This window comes from Ictalurus punctatus, chromosome 29 (assembly GCF_001660625.3).
Source record: "Ictalurus punctatus breed USDA103 chromosome 29, Coco_2.0, whole genome shotgun sequence".
Taxonomy (NCBI): domain Eukaryota; kingdom Metazoa; phylum Chordata; class Actinopteri; order Siluriformes; family Ictaluridae; genus Ictalurus; species Ictalurus punctatus.
The window spans coordinates 9,900,721-9,921,294 of record NC_030444.2 but is presented as its reverse complement, the minus strand read 5'-3'; the positions used below and the strand labels follow the sequence as shown (position 1 = coordinate 9,921,294).

Here is a 20,574-nt window from a genome sequence, read left to right as displayed (position 1 = left end):
GTAAAAAGATGCCCTGACTATGCTGATTCAAGGAGTCTTTAGCAAAGTGAGCCTTTATGGTAATTCAGTCCAAAACAACTTCCATCTTAAAGTGAGCTCCAATGCTATACTACTCCAGAATGTCCTTGGTGTTTATAGTAAAAGGAGGTCCTACCTAAGCGGCTCCAAATTGGAGTCTATAGAGTCTATAGCTAAGTGTGTCTTGATAGTATAATGATCCAAAACCATTCCAAAGTCAGCCCTAGTCATGTGTGGATCCACAATGAAGTCCGTAATGAAATGATCCCAACATCAGTATAATTTATTTTTTAAATGCAGTCTTCATTACGGTGTGCTTCAAGGCTATACACTCAAACACAAAATGTCGATGGAGCTAATAGTAAAATTGACAGGTCACTATGGCATGACTCACTTTGATATTTGTCTAATTTTGTATTATCGTAGCACTTGCTCACACTTCATAGTGGACTGTGTTTTAAATCATAATATCATTGAGGCTCACTTTTTCCCAGGTGCAGTATGCTCAAATTGAAGTCTATAGCAAAAATCACTTAAGTCCTATGATAACCAAAATGCAAGCCCTAATGCTCCAATTTATATTAAAATAAGTCCCCAGCTATGCTAATCCAGATTGGACTCTATAGCAAAGAAAGTCCTAACGCTATTCTAATCCTAAACAGAGTTTATAGAAAAGTAAGTGTCCAGTGCATTGCTGATCCAAAATGGAATCTGTAGCAAAGAAACCCCGAAGCTATGTTAAAAAAATCAAGTGCATGTGAGGATCCAAAATGGAGTTTATAATCCGATGAGTCCTAACTCCATGGTGATCTAAAGTGGCGTCTATAGTAAAGTCAACTCCAATGCTATACTACTCCAAAATGTCCATGTTCTGGTACAATGAAGCACCAAGTATGGTTATCCAAATAGCCATCTGTAGCCAAATGAGCTATAGATGGTATTTCGATCCAAATTGGTGTCCACATGATAATCAAAAGTGGAGTCTATAGAAAAGTAAGTCCCAGTGCTGTACTACTTCAGAATGTCCATGGAGCTTATACAACCCCAGTTCCAAAAAAGTTGTGATGCTGTGTCAAATGTAAATAAAAACAGAATGCAATGATTTGCAAATGTCATTGACCCATATGTTATTCACAATAGAACATAGAAAACATTGTACCATTTTAAGGAAAAAAATAAGGTAATTTTGAATTTGATGGCCGTAACATGCCACGAAAAAATTCGGATGGGGCAACACTTACTTTTCCAGCCTTTTGTTGCCCCGTTCCAACTTTTTTGAGGCCTGTTGCGGCCATCAAATTCAAAATGACCTTACTTTTTTCTTACAATGTTACATTTCCTCAGTTTAAACATTTGAAATATGTTCTACATTCTATGGTGAATAACATATGGGTTTATTAGATTTGCAAATCATTGCATTCATTATTCACATTTTAAACAGCGTCCCAACTTTTTTGGAATTGGGGTTGTAATAAAATGCAGCCCCATGCTATAGATGGCATTCCGATCCAAAATGGAGTTCATAATAAAGTGAGACCCAATGCAATACTGATCTAAAATGTATCCTATGACATGTAAAGTGAACAACAATCATGTGTAGATATAAAATGGACCCAATAGCAAAATGGAGTCCCAGTACTATGATAATAAAAGTGGAGTCAGCCCCAGTGCTGTGCCAGCTCCAATGCCGTGCTGATCCAATTTGGAGTCTATAGCAAAGTCAGCCAACATTCACTCACTGTGACATGTCCTGCTCCTGCTTTCTGAACACGTTAAGTGATCCTCCACCAAACTGCCAGTCTGAACCAAACTTCAGTAGCCCATAGATGCCCATTTGATTTCCCAGTTCCATTCTGTCTGAAAACAGACCACAATATGATAAAGTACTGCTTAGCGTTTAGTGTATTATACAGTATTTCAGCATTTCAGTAATGCACTATATTTTGAAGCAAAGAACACTGAAATGAAAAGGAAATAAAAAAAAAATTCCTCTTTGGTTCAAGCAAAGATAAAGCACCTCAGTTAATCAAAGAGTTGTGACATGCCACATTCCTATTGTTGAAGACACATGGCTTTTGATCCCGTGCTGTTTGTGTGTACGTCCTGTCTCATAAAATACCAAGCAGATTTGCTGACTTAAGCATGTTATTTTCAGCATCTCTGACAATGCTCTGTGCTCAGCGACTCATGGCGCCTTAAGGTTTTCCGAATGAAAAGTATGCCTGTGAGTCAGTGGCCTCACTTGCCCTAAGCAGATTCAAATACAAAATACAAAATAAAAACCTGTGAATAAAGCGGCAGAAATCAACTGAGCACCAGTGTGCTGGAGAGCACAAAAGTATCAATGAACAGTTTATTTGGATAGCATGTTTGTTTGTTTTATTACTTGATCCCCATAGCAACAATTCCATCAATTACAATAATATGGTTAGAAATGCCTTGATGAAATATGCAAGCAACTGGGCTTTTTTTCCCCTCACAATGTTGACAGACATAAAAACTTATTACCTGTTCATTATTAAATTTCTAATAGTACCAGAGAGTAAATGATGCAATGGTACCCTGCATTGTTGCAAGCCTATAATCATGACCCTGAAGTATTTTGGCACGGTTTTGTTAATAGCCAGAGCTAATAATCTGTTCCTGTTTGCTTGTTTGCTTTTGTTTATTTCCTGCAGAGCTGGAGGTGGCTCGGATGAGCACAGATGGCAACCTTCCAGATCTGAAGTTTCCTCAGACTGGAGACCAAAGCAACTCCATCCACCTGTCTGCCAACACCCTTAAACAACATGGCAGGAATGGTAGGTCACCTGCAGCGATGTGTAGGCTTGTATTATTAAAGCCCCTTGTCAACCTATTTTCATAATTAGTTTCTTACTGTAAGCAGTAGCTTCTGTGGTGAATTGACCTTTTTCTTGATTTTTAAAAAGAAATAGCATGGGGGGATGGGCGGGAAGGGGGGGGGTGTTAATAGTAATATATTTATTGTAAATGTAATCTCATACATCTTTACTGCATGGTGTTCCATATTTATCTCCATTTTTTCATAGACAATAATACAAAACTACTATTTTCCTATGTAACTGGAAAAGGGGGGGGGTCTAACTTTGACATAGCAACAATAACAACAACAAACTGATATGTCACATGACTAGGAAGTGCTGTTTGCACTTCCTTTTCTGCAATCACATGGCATGGTGAAGGTCATCATTGGAGGGCTCTCAAAATGTGATCAAAATGTGTCATTTTTCAATACTTAGGCAAAACTACTTGAAGGAAAAAAGAATAAATGCTTTCTGAGATTTTTTTAACATTTATTTTTTGTCATTTAAACAAGTTTATATATTTTGATTATTCTGATAAATGCTAAAAAGTAATTCTTGCCATATGGCAACAGCATGCGATAATGGAACTGTGGTATACCCGTTCATGAATTGAAACAGGCCTACATAGCAAAACGACACTAGTCTTCTCTAATAGTACATTTACATTATTTTTTTACACAAATTAAATTTTATGTTTCAAGAAAAAGAATTAAGAATTCAAGAGAAAAATGAAAAAGATACTTCACCCAGAACATATTCAGAGATTTCTTTTGGCCAATTTAAGTTGGTAGAGATGACATCTTCCAAAGTACCAAAATCTACCAACCAGAGAACCTGAACTGACCTCTCATCGCCTGAGCAACCATGCGCGACTCTCCAGTTAGTTACAATATTGTTAGCATTTTATATACACTATTTTACTTCAGTTTGTGTTTTGTAATGGCAGGTAATTCTACCTAGCATTTTGTGTAACCACATTATTATAATACTTGCTATTTAAACGTTTGAGAAGATTGAGAAACCAAGACTGCAGTGTATATTACACATAAAATCTTACAATCATAGAAATGGACAGATATGACTGATCTTGCCAAGCTTCACTGAAAGTAGAAATTGAATATACACAAAAAAAACTTGAATAATACTTCCTTTTGAGAAAGATTCGGTGAGAAATATGCACAAAATACATCACGCCAGGCAGTGTTCATGACCCACGTTGTCAACCCTACACACTTGTCTAGCAATACAAACGCTTAGGAGATGCCATGAGAAATCAATATCCACCCAGTCCAAATAAATCATAGTTCAGTGCATATATATTACTTCAATCTACAATTGGTAAATGCTTATTAATTAGCTTTAAGGAGTCATTAAATTGAAGGTATGTGATGCGGTTAAAAAAAAAAAAAAAAAAAATCGAACCGAGTCCCAATATCAAACCCTGTTGGACGTCCCTGACCTATTGACACTTTTCACTTACAAATTTGAACAATGCTAATTATAAATAAGACCTTGTAGGGATCAGCTAGCCAATTAACATGTAAATGGAGTCATGCTAAGTAGATATAATTCGTGCGTTGGATAGGCTGCTTAAGATGCCATGACTCTGAGTAAAGCACTCATTTTTGCAATCTTTTAAGCAGAGTTTTCTTTTTATAGCCATCCTAATTTCCACAATAAGAAAAGTCCCAATGAGCCAACATGCTTATATAAGCATTTGCATAATGACTTATATAATAAGGTTGGGAAATAACGGCAGTGAAAAGTGTAACACATTTAATTTGGCACCTAAATTGCATTGTAGCCTGAATGGGATTGTTGTTCGTTATAATAGAATGCACATGCACGATATTAGCTCTAAAATTCAACGTAAGTAGGTATGAGTCATTAGTGTTACGACTGGTTACGACAGTTTGCTTGCATCAGGTTTACGAAAGATTCCACAAGTGACTCTGTGTGCAGGAGAAAGCTGAACTTGGCTTGTGTGTCGAATCCCTCCAGTTAAAAATGCAGCCACTCCCATCTGTTTTAATACACTACACAGGATATAAAAGGTATTAGTCTCTCAGTTCTATGTAGTGCATTACACTAGGTTGGGAAGCATTTCCCCCGTAAGCCTGAGTCCAATCAGCATATTATATTCTGATTTGTCCATCAAAGAAATTATCTCCCTTTTTCTTGCGGCTTTATTACTTGCGCTTCCATGCAAATGAGACACAGTTGCGCATCGCATGCCGTTTTATACAGTTTTATGAGTAAGCAAGTGGCCGTGAGCCATGCATCATCAAAGCTCGCTTCTGTCTCCTCCGTTCTTAATATTCCCACCCAGCGGCTGGTTACTCGTAGTCATCGACAGGGATCACATAAATTGGGTTTGTGTTTTTTTTCTTGTGAGTCGGTGAGGCTGGTGCATAGGGGAGAGGGAGGGATTGCTCTTTCATTTCAGTATGCAGCAGAAGAAGGGGGGGGGGGGGCGCATGTAACAAGGAAGAGTGGGAGGTTAGGAAGCTGAAATGTAGCTTTTATCTAAGCCAGCAATAAAGCAACAATGACATTTCAAATAGGCTAAATCAAATCGGCTCTCTAGTTGGTAGACTATTGGGCTTTTTAAAAAAAAAAAAAAAAAAACATTTTAACCGCTCTCTTGAAACCTTTGTCTCTCACAGTAAGTGCAGCTGTGTGGAACAAAGCTTTATGGGTGATGCGTAGTCATTACATGACTGTCGAGCCCCATCTAATCAAACTTTCACATGAACACGACTTCTTGCGCTGAGCAGATCCAGCAGAGTTCATTCATGTTTTTAAATCAGAGTAAAACAATTCATTCGAATTATTAATCTGCAGCACTATATATTGATCAGTACAGCTAAAGACCAGTGTGCCTAACAATGAAAAATAAACAGTATGTGTTTGTATACCTTCTGTTTAATTGGTCCTTTGAGCTACAAGATTTTACAAGATCTAGGGCGCTTTCAAATGTATTAGTCTGTTTGGCGAGTTCAATCAGAGTAAAAATCATACTTTTGGTTTGTTTGCTATTTGATTTGGTTTGGTTTCACATAATTGCACATGATTAAATGAAACAAAAAGCAAAAAAATAAATTAATTTATTTAAAAAAATCATTTGGCTGCAGTTGAGTGGTGTGTACGGATGAAAACATACTCATAAAACTCTTTCATTAACCATTGCAGATTATTTTCCTAATTAGATTCTTACTGCCAATAGAAAGATGTACAAAATTCTACAAACACCACTGTCATTTCGATCTGACAACCCCATTTGAAACTGTGCTGCCAGGGGCTTTAAGAATTTCCAGAATCTAAAGTATGCGAGGCAGCCAAAAAAAAAAAAATTCTCATTCATCAAGGTCCAGTCCAGAACACTTGGATGTCCCTGACCTACTGAGACTTTTCACTTACAAATATTAACATTGCTAATTATAAATGGAAACCTTGTAGGGATCAGTTAGCCAATTAACATGTAAATGAATGGAGTCCTGCTAAGGAAGGGAAAAAAAACACAATTACTGAAGGGCATGTTCTCATAAAAACTTTTTTTCTCTCTCTCTTTTCATTATCCCTTGCCAAGTGCACATTGAAATCTCAAAAATCACCTGAGTACAGAGAACCCTGGCCAAATATTTTCGGTTCATTTGCTTCATTTTCTATAATTGGGTCGATTCCGAGTCGAACCTCTTTTAGACCGCAAACGAGTCATGGTAGAATTGACGTGTAAGAAACCCGAGACGACCTCTGACGGTCCTGAGCAAACTGTTTGTGTCCACACCTGAGTGCATTTGCTGTTCTTGTCTGATTCAAGAAGCGCAGTGAGGAGGAAAGAGTTGTATTCAAACAGAATAAACCATGCAAATCTAAAAACACCCTTAAGCTGACACCAAGCAAGTGTGATGCAAAAGTCTCCAGGTAGAGCTTGAACAAATTTGCCATACTGTGGTGTGAAGATGAATTTTGGTTCGAGTAACTCTCTCTCTCTCTCTGTCTCTCTGATGCCCTAGGTGAGATCCGCATGGCGTTTGTGCTTTATAAGCACCTGGGCACATACCTGTCCACCGAAAACGCCAGTATGAAGTTCAGCAGTGAGGCTCTCAACACTAACTACACCGTCATTGTCAACTCGCCCATCATAACGGCTGCTATCAACAAAGACAGCAATAAAGTCTACCTCTCAGACCCTGTTGTATTCACAGTGCGCCACATCCAGGTAAGTAAGCCCTTGAGTTTCCACCCTACACACCTTATATTGGTATTCCTGATCAGCAACATTTTAAAATGGTTGTTGATTTCCAAGTGACCAAAGTAGCAGATCAGTAGATTGATCCATGTCTGGGAGTCCAAGAGAGCAATTTCTTGGCCATTGGCCACTCAAAGAGTGACAGTAACCAGTCTGTGAGCTCATGTATCCGGAAGAGGGCAGTTAGTGCTGTCCCCCATCTGTGTTCAACTGCTTTGTGATATAGCATTTGATGAACAACAGGTTGAGAAGATGTGGTGGCTGGATAGACTTCAGCTTCCTGGTTGGTAGGGAAGAGCTGGCTACTGGGTGGGAATTGGCAAATGACCAAATTAGGAGTAAAAAAGAGTTCAAAAGAGTTTCCACTTACAGGAAGCAGAGCGACTGCTGACAAAGGGAATTGGCAGGGCATTTGGTGTCTAAGCATAAACACTGAGGAGGTTACCTGTGCGAAGAAGGAACACTGGTATGCTTTCCAGTGTAAATCCATCCGTCCATTTTCCATACCACTTATCCTACACAGGGTCGTGGGGAAGCCTGGAGATGTGGGGATCCCAGGGAACTCTGGGGACACCCTGGACGGGGTGTACGCAATCACACACACATTCACACACTATGGACAATTCTGAAATGCCAATCAGCCTACATCACATGCATTTGGACTGAAGGAGGAAACTGGAGTACCTGGAGGAAACCCCTAAAGCACTGGGAGAACATGCAAACTCCATGCGCACTGGGTGGAGGCAGGAAACAAACGCCACAACCCTGGAGGTGCGAGGAAAACATATTTTCATTTCTAGACGCTTCTGAATGAGCAGTGATACCTTCCATTATTGCATACATTCTGTAGGTAGTATTGCTATTATATCTATTATCAACATGGGGCAGCTGTTGCTCAGGTGGTAGAGTGGGTTGTCCACTAATTGTAGGGTTGGCGGTTCGATTCCGGCCCACATGACTCCACATGCCGAAGTGTCCTTGGGCAAGACACTGAACCCCAAGTTGCTCCTGATGGCAAGTTAGCTTCTTGCATAGCAGCTCTGCTACCATTGGTGCGTGAGCGTGTGTGTGTGAATGGATGAATGAGACACAGTGTAAAGCGCTTTGGAACCTCTAAGCTTAAAAAAGTGCTATATAAGTGAAGACCATAACTGCCAGAAAAACTATGGCAACTAATAAAAAACTTAAGGAATGCCTACTCATGACCAGTGTGGAGCAACCTGACAAGACAATTGTTGGCAGTATCCGTGCAAGGTTGCGATGAAGTCAAAAGCATAACTACAATTCTGCACCCTGCCTTGACTTTTCATAAATCCATAAGCCGGCGAGTTGTTTATGCTAACTCCTTTATTTTCCCACCGAGGAAAAACCCAAAGTTTTTTTTTAATGTTGTTCTAGACACTCGGTAAAACTTTTAGCCCTTCTCCCTCTGCTCTATTTCCTGTTCAGTCGGCTTTCTGCGTGGCGTACACTTCAGAGTGTGCCGTGGTGGAAGTGGGCGCCTGAGGCGGCTGTATAAATACCGGCTTTATCAGTTTTCCCTGCAGGTCGCTTACTCATTTATGCTAGTAGAAGCGCTCTTTTCCCACACGATTTAAATCAGAACCCACGAAGACAAAATCAGAAAGCACGGCCATTCTGCTCCAGTGCTTGTGCTTGTTATACAGGTCAAAAAAAACTCTGCGCGATTGCAGGTGTCGTGTCTTGGAGTGTTCGTGTCCGTCGGAGTGAGGGATTAGAAAGATGATGGAGAAAGAGATGGAGAAAGACGGAGGGAGATTAAAGTTGTGGATGAGTGCTGCGCTTTTTGCTACTGTATTGGGAAGTGTTTTAGGACTCGATGGATTATGCTTACAGTCGCTCAGAACCATACACACACAAACACAAACACACACACACATACACACACACACACACACACACACACACACACACACACACACACACACGTACGCTTGCATTCCCATAATTGCTATAATTTCTTCCTGTCTTTAATAGTATCACTAGAGCAATTCAACAGCGCTAATGATCGCATCAATAATAAACAGCAATAAGAGAGAATTGCTGTTGTTAACAGCACAGAGAAAGAAAAGCAGGGGGAAAAAAACGAGATGTGTCAGCCCTGATCTCCCTGAAAAATTATTAAAGTGGAACATATCAGTGAAGTGAAAAACAGTCTTTCCTTTTTTTTTAGCTCTCAGTAAAAATAATTTCCACAATTCAATGATGTTACGCATTTTTTTTATATGCTGGCGAGTTTTTTTTTGTCCTTTTCCCCCATGATTTTAGTGTGAATGGACGAGTTAGCCTCAGCACAGTGGCAGTAAAGTGCAGCCATGATGAAAATCAATTTGTTCCCTGGAATTTGTTCTTCCCCAATCAAACTGACATAGCGCTCTATAATGGAAGCAAACTGAAAGAGATCTTAAAAAAAAAAAAGATGGTCACTAGGACCTGTATTCCTCACGCCATGTTTTGGCTTTTCTCCCACAGCAGTCGGAGGAGAACTTCAACCCAAACTGCTCGTTCTGGAGCTACTCCAAGCGCAGCATGACGGGCTTCTGGTCCACGCAGGACTGCCGTCTCCTGGCTACCAACCGCACGCACACCACCTGCTCCTGCACACACCTGACCAACTTTGCTGTGCTCATGGCCCACGTCGACGTCAAGGTAGGAGCCGGAATGCTTCGTTTGTTTACCGGTGTGCTCGTGTAAAGATTTGGTTTGGAACAGAAACGTTGAATTCATTATAGTACAAGTCATTAGATAATCATTAAACCATGCCCGAGGCGTCTTAAGGCAACATTTTGATGTTTGACAGCATCACTGAATCTGCTATTATATGATACGATATGATATGATTTAGTAACCTATAATCAGTATTTGACTAGCATTGGTCAGAATCTGCCATAAACTTACCATTAATTTCCAGAATGATGATGATGATGATGTAGAGAAGGACTGTTGTAAGAAGCAGAATTATGAGTAAATCACCTTGCTAGCCTATTTACACATCAATTAAAAAATATTTGTTATATTTGCGCAAAAGATATGTCTTCTTTTGATAATAATTGATCAGTCCGTACAGGATTTCGTAGAGTTTTTTGTTTGTTTGTTTCTTTTCTGATTTATTGCAGCAAAAACTCTTGATTTTGCTGCGACTTTTTTTTTATCTTCAAAATTTGTGATGCAACTTGCGTAGATTTTTGTGCAATTTTTTTGCAGAAAAGTACTTGAATTGGCGAAATTGCAATTGCATGAAATTGCCTCGCATGGTCATTTGCAGTGATGTTTGTTAGTAAATGAAACCTTTTAGTGCAGATATTGATTTTTCTATGCATTACCGATACACATTATTTGCACGTTTATGTGCCCAATAACCGATATGCAGAGCCGGCATTTATTTGTTGCTTTATAGTGATAACACCACTGAACTGAACAAACGTTTAATTTATAACATTTTTGTCAATTTCACTTCCTCCTTGCATACAAAATAAACAACAAAACAAAAAAAAACCCCTCTTATTTATACACCAATAAATAGAGGAGTCTGAAAGAGTGCAAAAAATAAAGTGCACTGTTACTAAAGTGTCTTTAATTTTTTTTTTTTTTTAAATGTAAAAGCTTTGATGAGGTAAACATTTTTAAAAGAACTCTTAGGGAGAGACACCGGCTTTTCCCGATGACCATCTTTATGAAAAAAAAATCTGACACACCGAAGCCGCTCTTACTCTACCGCAAACTGTTCTTTGCTCTGCGGTTCTTTGCGAGTGGTACATAATGTATTTGCATGCGTTGGCATTATTCCTGTCCTAATATATTTTCACAAATTGATATTTATTGTATTAGTATTTCATAAAAAAATACATTAATATTAAATGAAATGGCATGAAATATGTTGCTGTTATAAGTTTTATTCTCATTGTCAGCCTTTAAAAGTAAACTTACGCGTTTACACAATCAGCGATGTTCCCGAGCTTTGGCAGCCACCACGGTGTTGCTTTTTGCAGTAAGTGTAGGTTTAATTTCCTCATATTCCCCGGAAGGCTGCACACCTGCTTTATTCCATGTTGAACGCTATTGACTGTTTGATGCAAATGTCTGGCTTTAACATGCACACACATGCTGAGTAAACATTGATTCAGGGTTAAAACCTGGGTGAACTGAGAAAGTTGAAAACCAGCATCATAAAATCTGTTAACCTTAATTAACCTGGGCTAGACTGGTTTGGTTTGGTTAACCTAAAACCGACTCGTTTGTTCAACTCGCTTCATGCAACAAACCTCAAAAACCACAAAAGAATGAAGGGAATAAACCAAACTAGTTAAGGGCTGAACTCCAAACAGGTGCGCACATCGGGGAAACAAACCAATAATAAGATAGAGGCTGAGACAAGACAAAAAACCGAAACAAAGGCAATAAAATAAACAAAACAGACGAGAGCAGTTCACATCTTACTTGCATTGTAGGAAGATGCTGAAGTTTCTCTTTTTGCTGTTTTCACAGAGTAAAATATATACTTCCAGTTGTCTGGCATTGCAGAGCTTAACACAAGACCATAAGGATGAGGGTATCTAGAGACATTTACAGTATAAACATAAAAATGCCTGTTGTGTATTGAGAATTGTTTGTCCTTCAGCTTTGTACTTGATGCAGGTGTTTCAGGAAGTAGAAACCTAAAAAATCTTTAAATACGATTTAAAGACTTTTTAAATGCACAGCTGTCCGTATATCATCTTGTCTACTGGAACGTGAAGTTTATTGACTCTGTACTGTAGATACCGTTGATGAGATGACCTCGATGAAGTGGAATGTATATTTAGGATTTGTTCTCTTGCAGTGTTTTTGGTGAAACTGCACTAAACATTATTTGACAGTTGCTGTTTTGCCCATGGTTAGAGGTCAGCCGTTCATTTTGTATTTAAATTTGCAAAACGCTGAGTGGTTCAGCTCGATGCTCACCCACTGAGAGAGAGAAACAGGCACAGAATAGGTAGAGAGAGAGTTGGAGTGATGAAGCATGGGGCTTGATAATCAGACAGCACGGTACCCAGGTGCATTTATTCAAAAAGCCTCATTTCCATATTCTCAAGTGCATTCTTACCTGGGGATTAGCTCTCTTTTTCTCTGTCCCTCTTGCTGTCTGCTGGAGGTGGCTGTACCTTTCAGAATTATGGGCAATAAAAGGAAAGCAATGGAATTAAAAACTAAAAAAAAAAGACAAGAAAACAAAGTTGAGCTTTGTTAGATGAAAGACTGATGGAGATGCAAGGCTGAAACTGCACTGGCGCGGATATCATGGGAGAGCTGCACGGTAAAGAAAGATATAAAGGGGTAAAAATGAGAATAGAATATGAGAGAGCCGTGACAGGACTTACTGATTAGCCTTTACAAAAGAAGAGGCCTGTGGGCTGCCCTTAAGGCACAGAGGCGTGGATACATGTCCTCACTGGCTTCGGTACATGTTCATAGAGAGCTGTCCTGCTGACTCAGAGGGTAGAAGGAGTCAAAGGAACAGGGAGTCCACAGCAAGTCCAACCACTCAGTGATCACTACTCCGTCCAGTAACGATATACACAATCAGTGAAACAATGGGCTTTTCCATTTGGATGCACCTATACTATGGAATCTTTCATAGAAATTAAATTGATACTGTCCATCATCAACATATTGGTTTTTCCAACCAACTCTGGACGCAGCAGCATTTGAAAATGAGTCCAGATCTGCCTCTTTGCTGCTCTGACTCTAAACTGGTTGAGTGGGATTAGATAGTAATGTGCAACCTGTGGTTCCAAAAGCGTTCTGTCACACAGCCGTGAAATGTCTGATGTTGGTGTTAATGACTAGCGTCTCATGACCGAGTGAAAAGTAAACTGGTCATATTTTTTACCATGACTGGTGTCATAATGCCTTTAAATATTTAATTCTTTCCTCAGAGTCACTCGCTGGGAGCGAATTAAACAACTAGCCTTATTATTAGGTTTATTTCAAAGAAGAAATATATATCATTGTCGCTTTCTCCTGGAGCATTCAGGATTCACAATCAGGCGTAAGATTCTTCGACATGAACGTTTTTATCAATACCTTTCACTATACTAGTATGCGTGTGTATAATAGTGTGTGTACTAATGTGCAGTGTGTTCATTAGCCATGGTGCAACTACTGAGACTCGTAAACAGCGCCACATAACAATATTTCCCAAGCTTCATCCTGGAATCAACGAATGAACAGCCCTGAGTTGATGGGAATGCGTTAGAGCAGGGAAAATGTTCAGGACAGAGGGTAGTCCAGGACTATGTTTGGGAACCTGTTCTTTAGTAGATAAACCAGTAACTGTAATAAGATTTTCCTCCATAGGCTGGACCAGAAGTGTATGTTTTACACCCCTGCTGCAGACAAAACATAGCTGTGTTTTCTTGTAGATCAAATACGCTTCTGTCAACATTCAGAAATCATTTGACTTGAAGACGTTGGAATCCACTCCCTACTCAATAACTAGAGGATGCTTCATGAGGCAGTGGTGGCTTGGCGGTTAAGCCTCTGGGTTACTGATCAGAAGATCGGAGGGTTTCAAGCCCCAGCACTGACACTGTTGGGCCCTTGAGCAAGGCCCTTATCCCTCTCTGCTCCAGGGGTGCTGTATCATGGCTGACCCTGGGCTCTGACCCCAACTTCCTGGCATGCTAGGGTATGCAAAGAAAATAATTTCACTGTGCTGTAATGTATACGTGATAAATAACGACTCATTATCATTATGACAACTGACAAAGGTTGTTGTTATTGTTTGTTGTCCCCCCTCTTCACCTCTGATGACATATTATGTCATAAAGACTGTTTTAAACATTTTTGTCAGTTGTGTTATGACATTTTTCATGCTAACATCACAACATTTTAGCTCAGCGCACTTCTGGTTTGTCACGCAATAGTGACTATGTGTTTTAGCTTGGCTACGGAGGTTCATTGGAAAAATGAACAGTGTCTCCTGATCTGAGCATTCGTTGGTACAATGTAAAGCCGGATAAGTTCATTGAACTTGAAAAATTTGAGGAAAATAATTACCTCAAAATTTTGAGGTTGATAAATCAATTTCTTTAAGCCAAGAAAAATGAATTTTAAATAACAAAGTTTCAGTAAATTTTTGGTATATTTAAGTGTATTTGGCTTAAAGAAATTGATTTATCAACTTAAAAATTTTGAGGTGATTAGTTTCCCCAAATTTTTTTGAGTTAAATGAACTACAGTGTAGCATTATGATGAACATACCGAAATGATTTTCTGTGGCACTTAAATTAGCATTTGGGAAAATGGTGTTCATCCAGTCAGTACTCCTCCAGAGATGTGTAAAATCTATGCCAAGGCACGCTGAAGCTGTCCTGGCAGTTCATAGTGACCTAGCACCTTACACTTCAAGGTGTTTCTTTTTTCTTATTCACTCAGTTGTGATGATGATCTAACGCACGACACCTTGCCCTCTAATTTACAGCAGATTAACACTGCTCTATTTTGGGGTGAAGAGGTTGATTTCACCAAACTACCACCCTCATTAGCGCACCCTTTCTGGCCATCTTGAGATAGACTTGTCTAGAAATCGTTGAGCGTGTTCAGACTCGGCACAGTGACACATGCTGCCGCTTACACAGGACGAATGGCACGTTCACTGCAGGCTGAAAATGGGGGAGATGGAGCTGTACTTCCTTCCAAAGCATATGCCCTAAATTTGATACTATTAAGAATTCAGTTTATGGAAGAAAAAAGAAAATGTAACATCTCCCTTGTGTCTCTGTAATATTCAAATGAAGGAAGAAGTCTCTGGAATTTACGAGGAGGAAAAGAGGAATGGTGGTGGGGGTGGAATAGGGGAACGGCCTTGAGATTAATGTGAACGGTATTATTAAAATGTGAACTGTATTATTAAAATACAATTTAATGGACTTTATTATCATAAGACATTTTTTTTCCAAATCGTCTCTTTGTTGTGGGTTTCTCTGTACCTTTGTTTGCTTGTTAATTGCTTTGGCATTGCAGTTTTATCATTTGACATTGATAATTGATGTCAGGAGCCAATTACTGAGAGAGACCAAAAATGAACATGAATTTTTCAGTAGAATGTTTCCAGTCCCTAGCTTCAGATAGGAGAACATCTGCCACAGCTGGGTCACTGTTGAACTGAGAGTAGTCCACACCACCCACATAATAGCCTTTCGTCCTTTACACTTTCCTTTGATGGACAAAAGGGTAAAAGGAGGCTACGGCATTGTATTGTGAAGGGATTAGAATCAATAATTGTACTCCAACAGAGTGATCTCTATGGTAAACTAGTAAGTTTATCTGATAACTACAAACTTCACCATTTCAACAATTGCCCAAGCTTTTTAATCTGTTTATGTGGCGTCTCCCTGTGAACCCGCTGTTACTACAGAAACATTAACATATTAGAATGAGCGCATTAATATAAACCTGTAATTTACATGCGAGCATCATCTGACCAATCAGAGTCGAGAATTCACCAAGGCTCATGTGTAAGATCCAAAGTAATAAAGAAAAGATAAAGTGTAAAATGCCAGCATGCTGTTGGTGAATTGCAAAAAATAACTGTGTGAATTACATCATATCCAACGTAGGGGTAAAAAAAAAAACAACAACAATATGTAAATAAGGTTTTTGTTTGTGCTATTTGCCTCACACGTCCAGTATAATGCCAATTAAAGACTGTGAGATGTGTCAAAATCACAATATGTATGTTTTATTCATAAGGTAGGTGTGAATTAAAACCTTTTCACAGTCCCCATTTAAATAATCTCGGCATCGGAGGTGTGGACGTGTGCCGAATAGCTTAATGTTATTATAATATTATAAAATAAAGTGATTTTAGGAAACCTTTTGATCGTTTTGAGTTGGTAAGCCATCATCCTGAAGAATGATATGGCATTTGGTCATTAACTGTTGGAAATGGAATTGCGCAAAAATATAATACCTGCTTTTCGGTTGTACTGATTTGCGCATTAATTGCATATTTCTTAAGGCTAACATGCAGCGTGACATTTTGCTCTTTTGATACACATGATCCTCTGCAAATCGCTCGTCAATCAGAATCAAAAATAGTGTCAGTATTAATAAATAGTAGTAGTGTTAGTAATTAGAGTAATATTGTACAAAATGGCGTGTTTGTTCTTTTTTTTTTTTTTTTTTTAGAATTGCACCTGTTTTCAAACATGCTGTATGTAATAAAGTGAAAAAACTGAGCACGAGGTATAAAGAGACAGATTGAGAAAGGAGGATGAGAAGGGATGAGATGTTTATTTTATGACTTTGAAGCAGAACGTGTGGAGCCTCTCATCCATCAGTCGGTTCATACTGACACAGACGCCTTATTCGCTTTAAAGACGCTTGTGAGCAGGACAAAGCAACAGACTGGAAGTGTGTGTGTTTGTGTGCATGCACACGTGGAGTGATTGCTAAGGACCATCAGCTTGTGCTGAACTGATTAGACTCTGAGTAGCCGCACAGGCGCGACGTGACATTGTCAAATCAGCACAAGGACGAAGGCCCTGCACTTCACCACCCACTCCAGCACCATTCAATTTGGTTTGGGGCCCAAGTGGACCGTAGTGACATGCAGCTGTACATGAATGTCATGTTAGAGAGAGGACTGAATGAGTTACACCCTTTTGGCGCAGGGAGTAAAACGGCCTCCGTGTAGAGGATGGCTGTAATTACTGTGATTCAGAGATCACAGTAAAGGGGCAGGGGAGATGTAAGTGGAAAGGAGTAGTTATGGGTGGGGTTTGTGTAATAGAAACAATTGGGGGAAAAAAAGTTGTAAGTAAATTCAAGAGGCGATTTACAGGACCTCGGCTCACTTGGTAAATAAAGTTTCTTTTTACATCACAGACAATTCTAAATATTCCAGCAGAATGTATTATCATTGCACAAATTCTCAAGAAAACATCATGAGATCACAAGCAGGGTTGCCATGGTTAATGGTTAATAAAACCACATGACCAAAAGCAAACCCTACAAAATCCTTTATTAAACTCACAACTATCTCTCTAATACATTTAGAAAGTAACCGTGTGTGTGTGTGTGGGGGGGGGGGGGGGGGGGGGGCAAGACAGAGTGTGCTGTAATATAAAAATAAACAACCTCATGTGGTGCGGTGCAGCCCAACACAAAGCCAAGCTAGATTTAGTTGATTATTTTCCAATAACAGCATGTCCTGAAATGCTTTATTCTTCTTATGCTACAATAATCTGCTAGAAATCAAAGTTATTAAAAAAAGACGCATTATACATATGTATAATGTATGTTTTATGTTGTGGAACGTCCACGAAGCAAGTTCGTTCCTGTTATCACTTGCGTTGTAGCAGCTATAAATAATTATTTAAACTATTAATTTTTTTCTTATTGAGAAACTGCAAAGCGCTCAATCCTAAAGTTTTTCCCGTGTTTGAAAACCTAATTTTAAAAATTTTTTTTATACCTCTGACACTGGAGACTCCAAAGAATGTTACCTTTTTTTTTTTTTTTTTTTTTTTTACCAGAGGCCAAAAGAGGCCTGTTTTGGGGGTGCCTGTGTTCAGTATTTATTATTATTATTATTATTATTATTATTATTATTATTATTATTATTATTTGTGATATCACACTCCACAATAGTGTTTAATGGCTCATAAGAAAGTAGACACTCGGTGCTTTAAGAATTTGCAGTTTTTCAGTAGTATTTTTTTTTTCCTATCCTACTACGTTTAAATGTTATAAAGTTAATTTCGTGGCAGTATACTCTATAGTGTACTTTTTTTTAAATGTCAAAAGCTTTAGTTTTACATCTGTACCAATGTTTATAGTGGAAAAACGTGAATTGTTTGTCCAGCTGTGGGCTTACACCCCTCTCATTTCCCGTCGCTCTGCTCACCAGCAGCTAAAAACACGTAGAGTCACGAAACTCTACACACAGAAACCCAACAGTGTTCTGACTAATCGTAAAATAGAGTTGCGATTACAAAATAATTCATTCATTTATACCGATGTTTATGAACATGCCTGATAAGTCAATTTCCACTACTCTAATGTACAACATTTTTCCTCACCATAGAAAAACTCAACAATCATATGTTTTAAAAAAATAATCATAAAAAAGATTCATGTAGACCGTCCATTGTACAAGTCCCTATGAATGAGTTGTTATTATAGAAACAATAAGACATTAAAGCAGGCGCATTTACATATGCCGGTGATTTGCCTTTCAGCTGTAGCTATAGTCAGAGCTACTGCTGTAAAAAAATGAATCAACAACTTCTGACCAATCAGACGCAAACATGGTCCTTAGTAGCGTTTTTATACCGTATAATAAAATGGTCTATTTTTGTTTTATTTATTTGACATGAATTTACTGTAGGTACAACACCTTATTTATACTTCTACTGTTAATTATAGTGGGGGAAATAAGAATTGGACGAATCAGTAAATAGTAATAAAATTCATCACAGATAGGGGGGTATAACTACTTACAGATTTCAGCTGGTACCTTGCTTTGGAGAACCGCTTTTTCTTAGTCTATTCAATCCTTTTTTTCCTGTGTCATTCCACTTTATTACACAAAACGTTATTTATGGACTTTAATGTTGTGAATTCTTTATATTTCCCGATTTCTTGAGTTAATACTGATGTCTGGTGAAAATTTCATGTGAATAGCGTCATTGGAAATATATAATTACTGAAAAAAATGTTGACATGTTCAATACTTATTTCCCCCAATGTATCTACATTTATAACAATCAGCCCACATAAATATATATATAATAGAATGTGTCTGTTGTTTGCAGTAAAAAAAGATCTCCAGTTTATGTACTTATTATTATTATTATTATTATTATTATTATTATTATTATTATCATCATCATCATCATCATCATCATCATCATCATTATTATTATTATTATTATTATTATTATTATTAATCTGTTTGAAAATTGTCCAACCTACAAACTGCAGGAAAAAAGGAAAAACATTGCAGCCAGACAAAAGTAGCCATGGACATACGAATCATGTCCAGCACTGTACAGTACTTGGTCTATAATCCTTTTTGCAGAGCCATTATTACTGTGTAATTACAATGTAGTAACTAGTGAATAAAGCTCAGGACCACCAATATGGCAACGTATATATAATGACATCATCAGCTACCACTGCCTTTTATATGTGTACCTATGGTTACGATCCTTTTTGTCCTGGGAGTGTGAGCTTTAATCATCCATCTGTTTATATTACACTACATATACTGTGTGTGTGTGTGTGTGTGCACGCAGAATATAGAAGCATATGTTGCTTTTCAGTAGTGCTACACACACACACACACACACACACACACACACACACACACACAGAGTGCGATATAGAGGAGAAATACAGCATTGCACCAAGTGGACCTGAGAGAGAAATTTATCTCATGTTCCCTCCCTCTCTCTGTCTCATAGGGCCGGAGAATAAATGTGTACCACGGCCAAAGACAACAAAATCTCTTTTAAAAAAGTTCACTCACTGACTACAGCTGTGACATTTATTATTTCCTCTTCTGCAATGCCCTCACACACACGCACACATACACATACATACAGTTACCCACATCGAGTGTATGAAATTGGTTGTGTTCTGTTTCTTCCGCTCATTAATATTCATCAGTAGCGTTAAGGAATGGGCGGGGGAGGTTGGGGGGTGGTGGGCTTAGTGCTAAGACAGGGTTCATGCAGTCTCCAAAGGTTTCTTTGTCGCGTATGCTCCGATATCAGTCATGCACTTCCTGTCTGTGTGTCTGTGCAAGTGCTCTCCACTGGGACTGTACACAGCGGAGTCTAGAGGGAAATCAAGCATTGTGTTGCTGCCCACTGAATCCATGAGTTGCTTTCATAAATCACCCACTTTGTGCCTCTACCTCTAATTGCAAAAAAAATAAATAAATAATAAAATAAAAATCCCCACAGAAAGCTACTGTCTGAAATATAAAGGTTGTATAATTCTAATTTGAATATATGTATATATATATATATATATATATATATATATATATATGCAATAATTTTTTATTACATAGGTCATACCTAAATATCATTACATTATTTTAGAAATACTCTAAGCCTAAATTTTATCTCAGCTTGGCATGGTGCCAAAATCTATCTATGACTATATATCCAAGAAAGGTACAGGATGAAAGTGGCCATGTGCTGAGCTGTGCTAAGTAATAAACAGTAGAGTATGATAAATAATTGATAGATAAATCTATGCTATCCCTCCACAGTGTAGTACAGTCACATTTTTGTCTCATTCGGGAAACAAACAGCCTTTAGGTCTTAAATTAGCTTCATAAACCACTTTATTTCTGGGACTGTGCATTTTCTGTATACTGGGACTATAATGGATATTTTTTTAAGCATGTGGGTACAATGGATTGACACATAAAAACATTAGATAAAAAAGTTAATAGGT

General features: G+C 38.4%; 1 protein-coding gene across 12 annotated transcripts in view; it reads left to right on the top strand.

The window, feature by feature from the left end:
* Positions 1–20,574, top strand: part of LOC108260972 (adhesion G protein-coupled receptor L3) — a 338,157-nt gene that overhangs the window by 271,283 nt on the left and 46,300 nt on the right. For all 12 annotated transcript variants that reach the window (XM_047152306.2, XM_017461737.3, XM_017461736.3 and 9 more), the window contains 3 exons: positions 2,697–2,819; positions 6,860–7,065; positions 9,589–9,765. In XM_047152306.2, the coding sequence (XP_047008262.1) occupies positions 2,697–2,819; positions 6,860–7,065; positions 9,589–9,765 (506 nt within the window). The remainder of the gene's footprint in view (positions 1–2,696; positions 2,820–6,859; positions 7,066–9,588; positions 9,766–20,574) is intronic.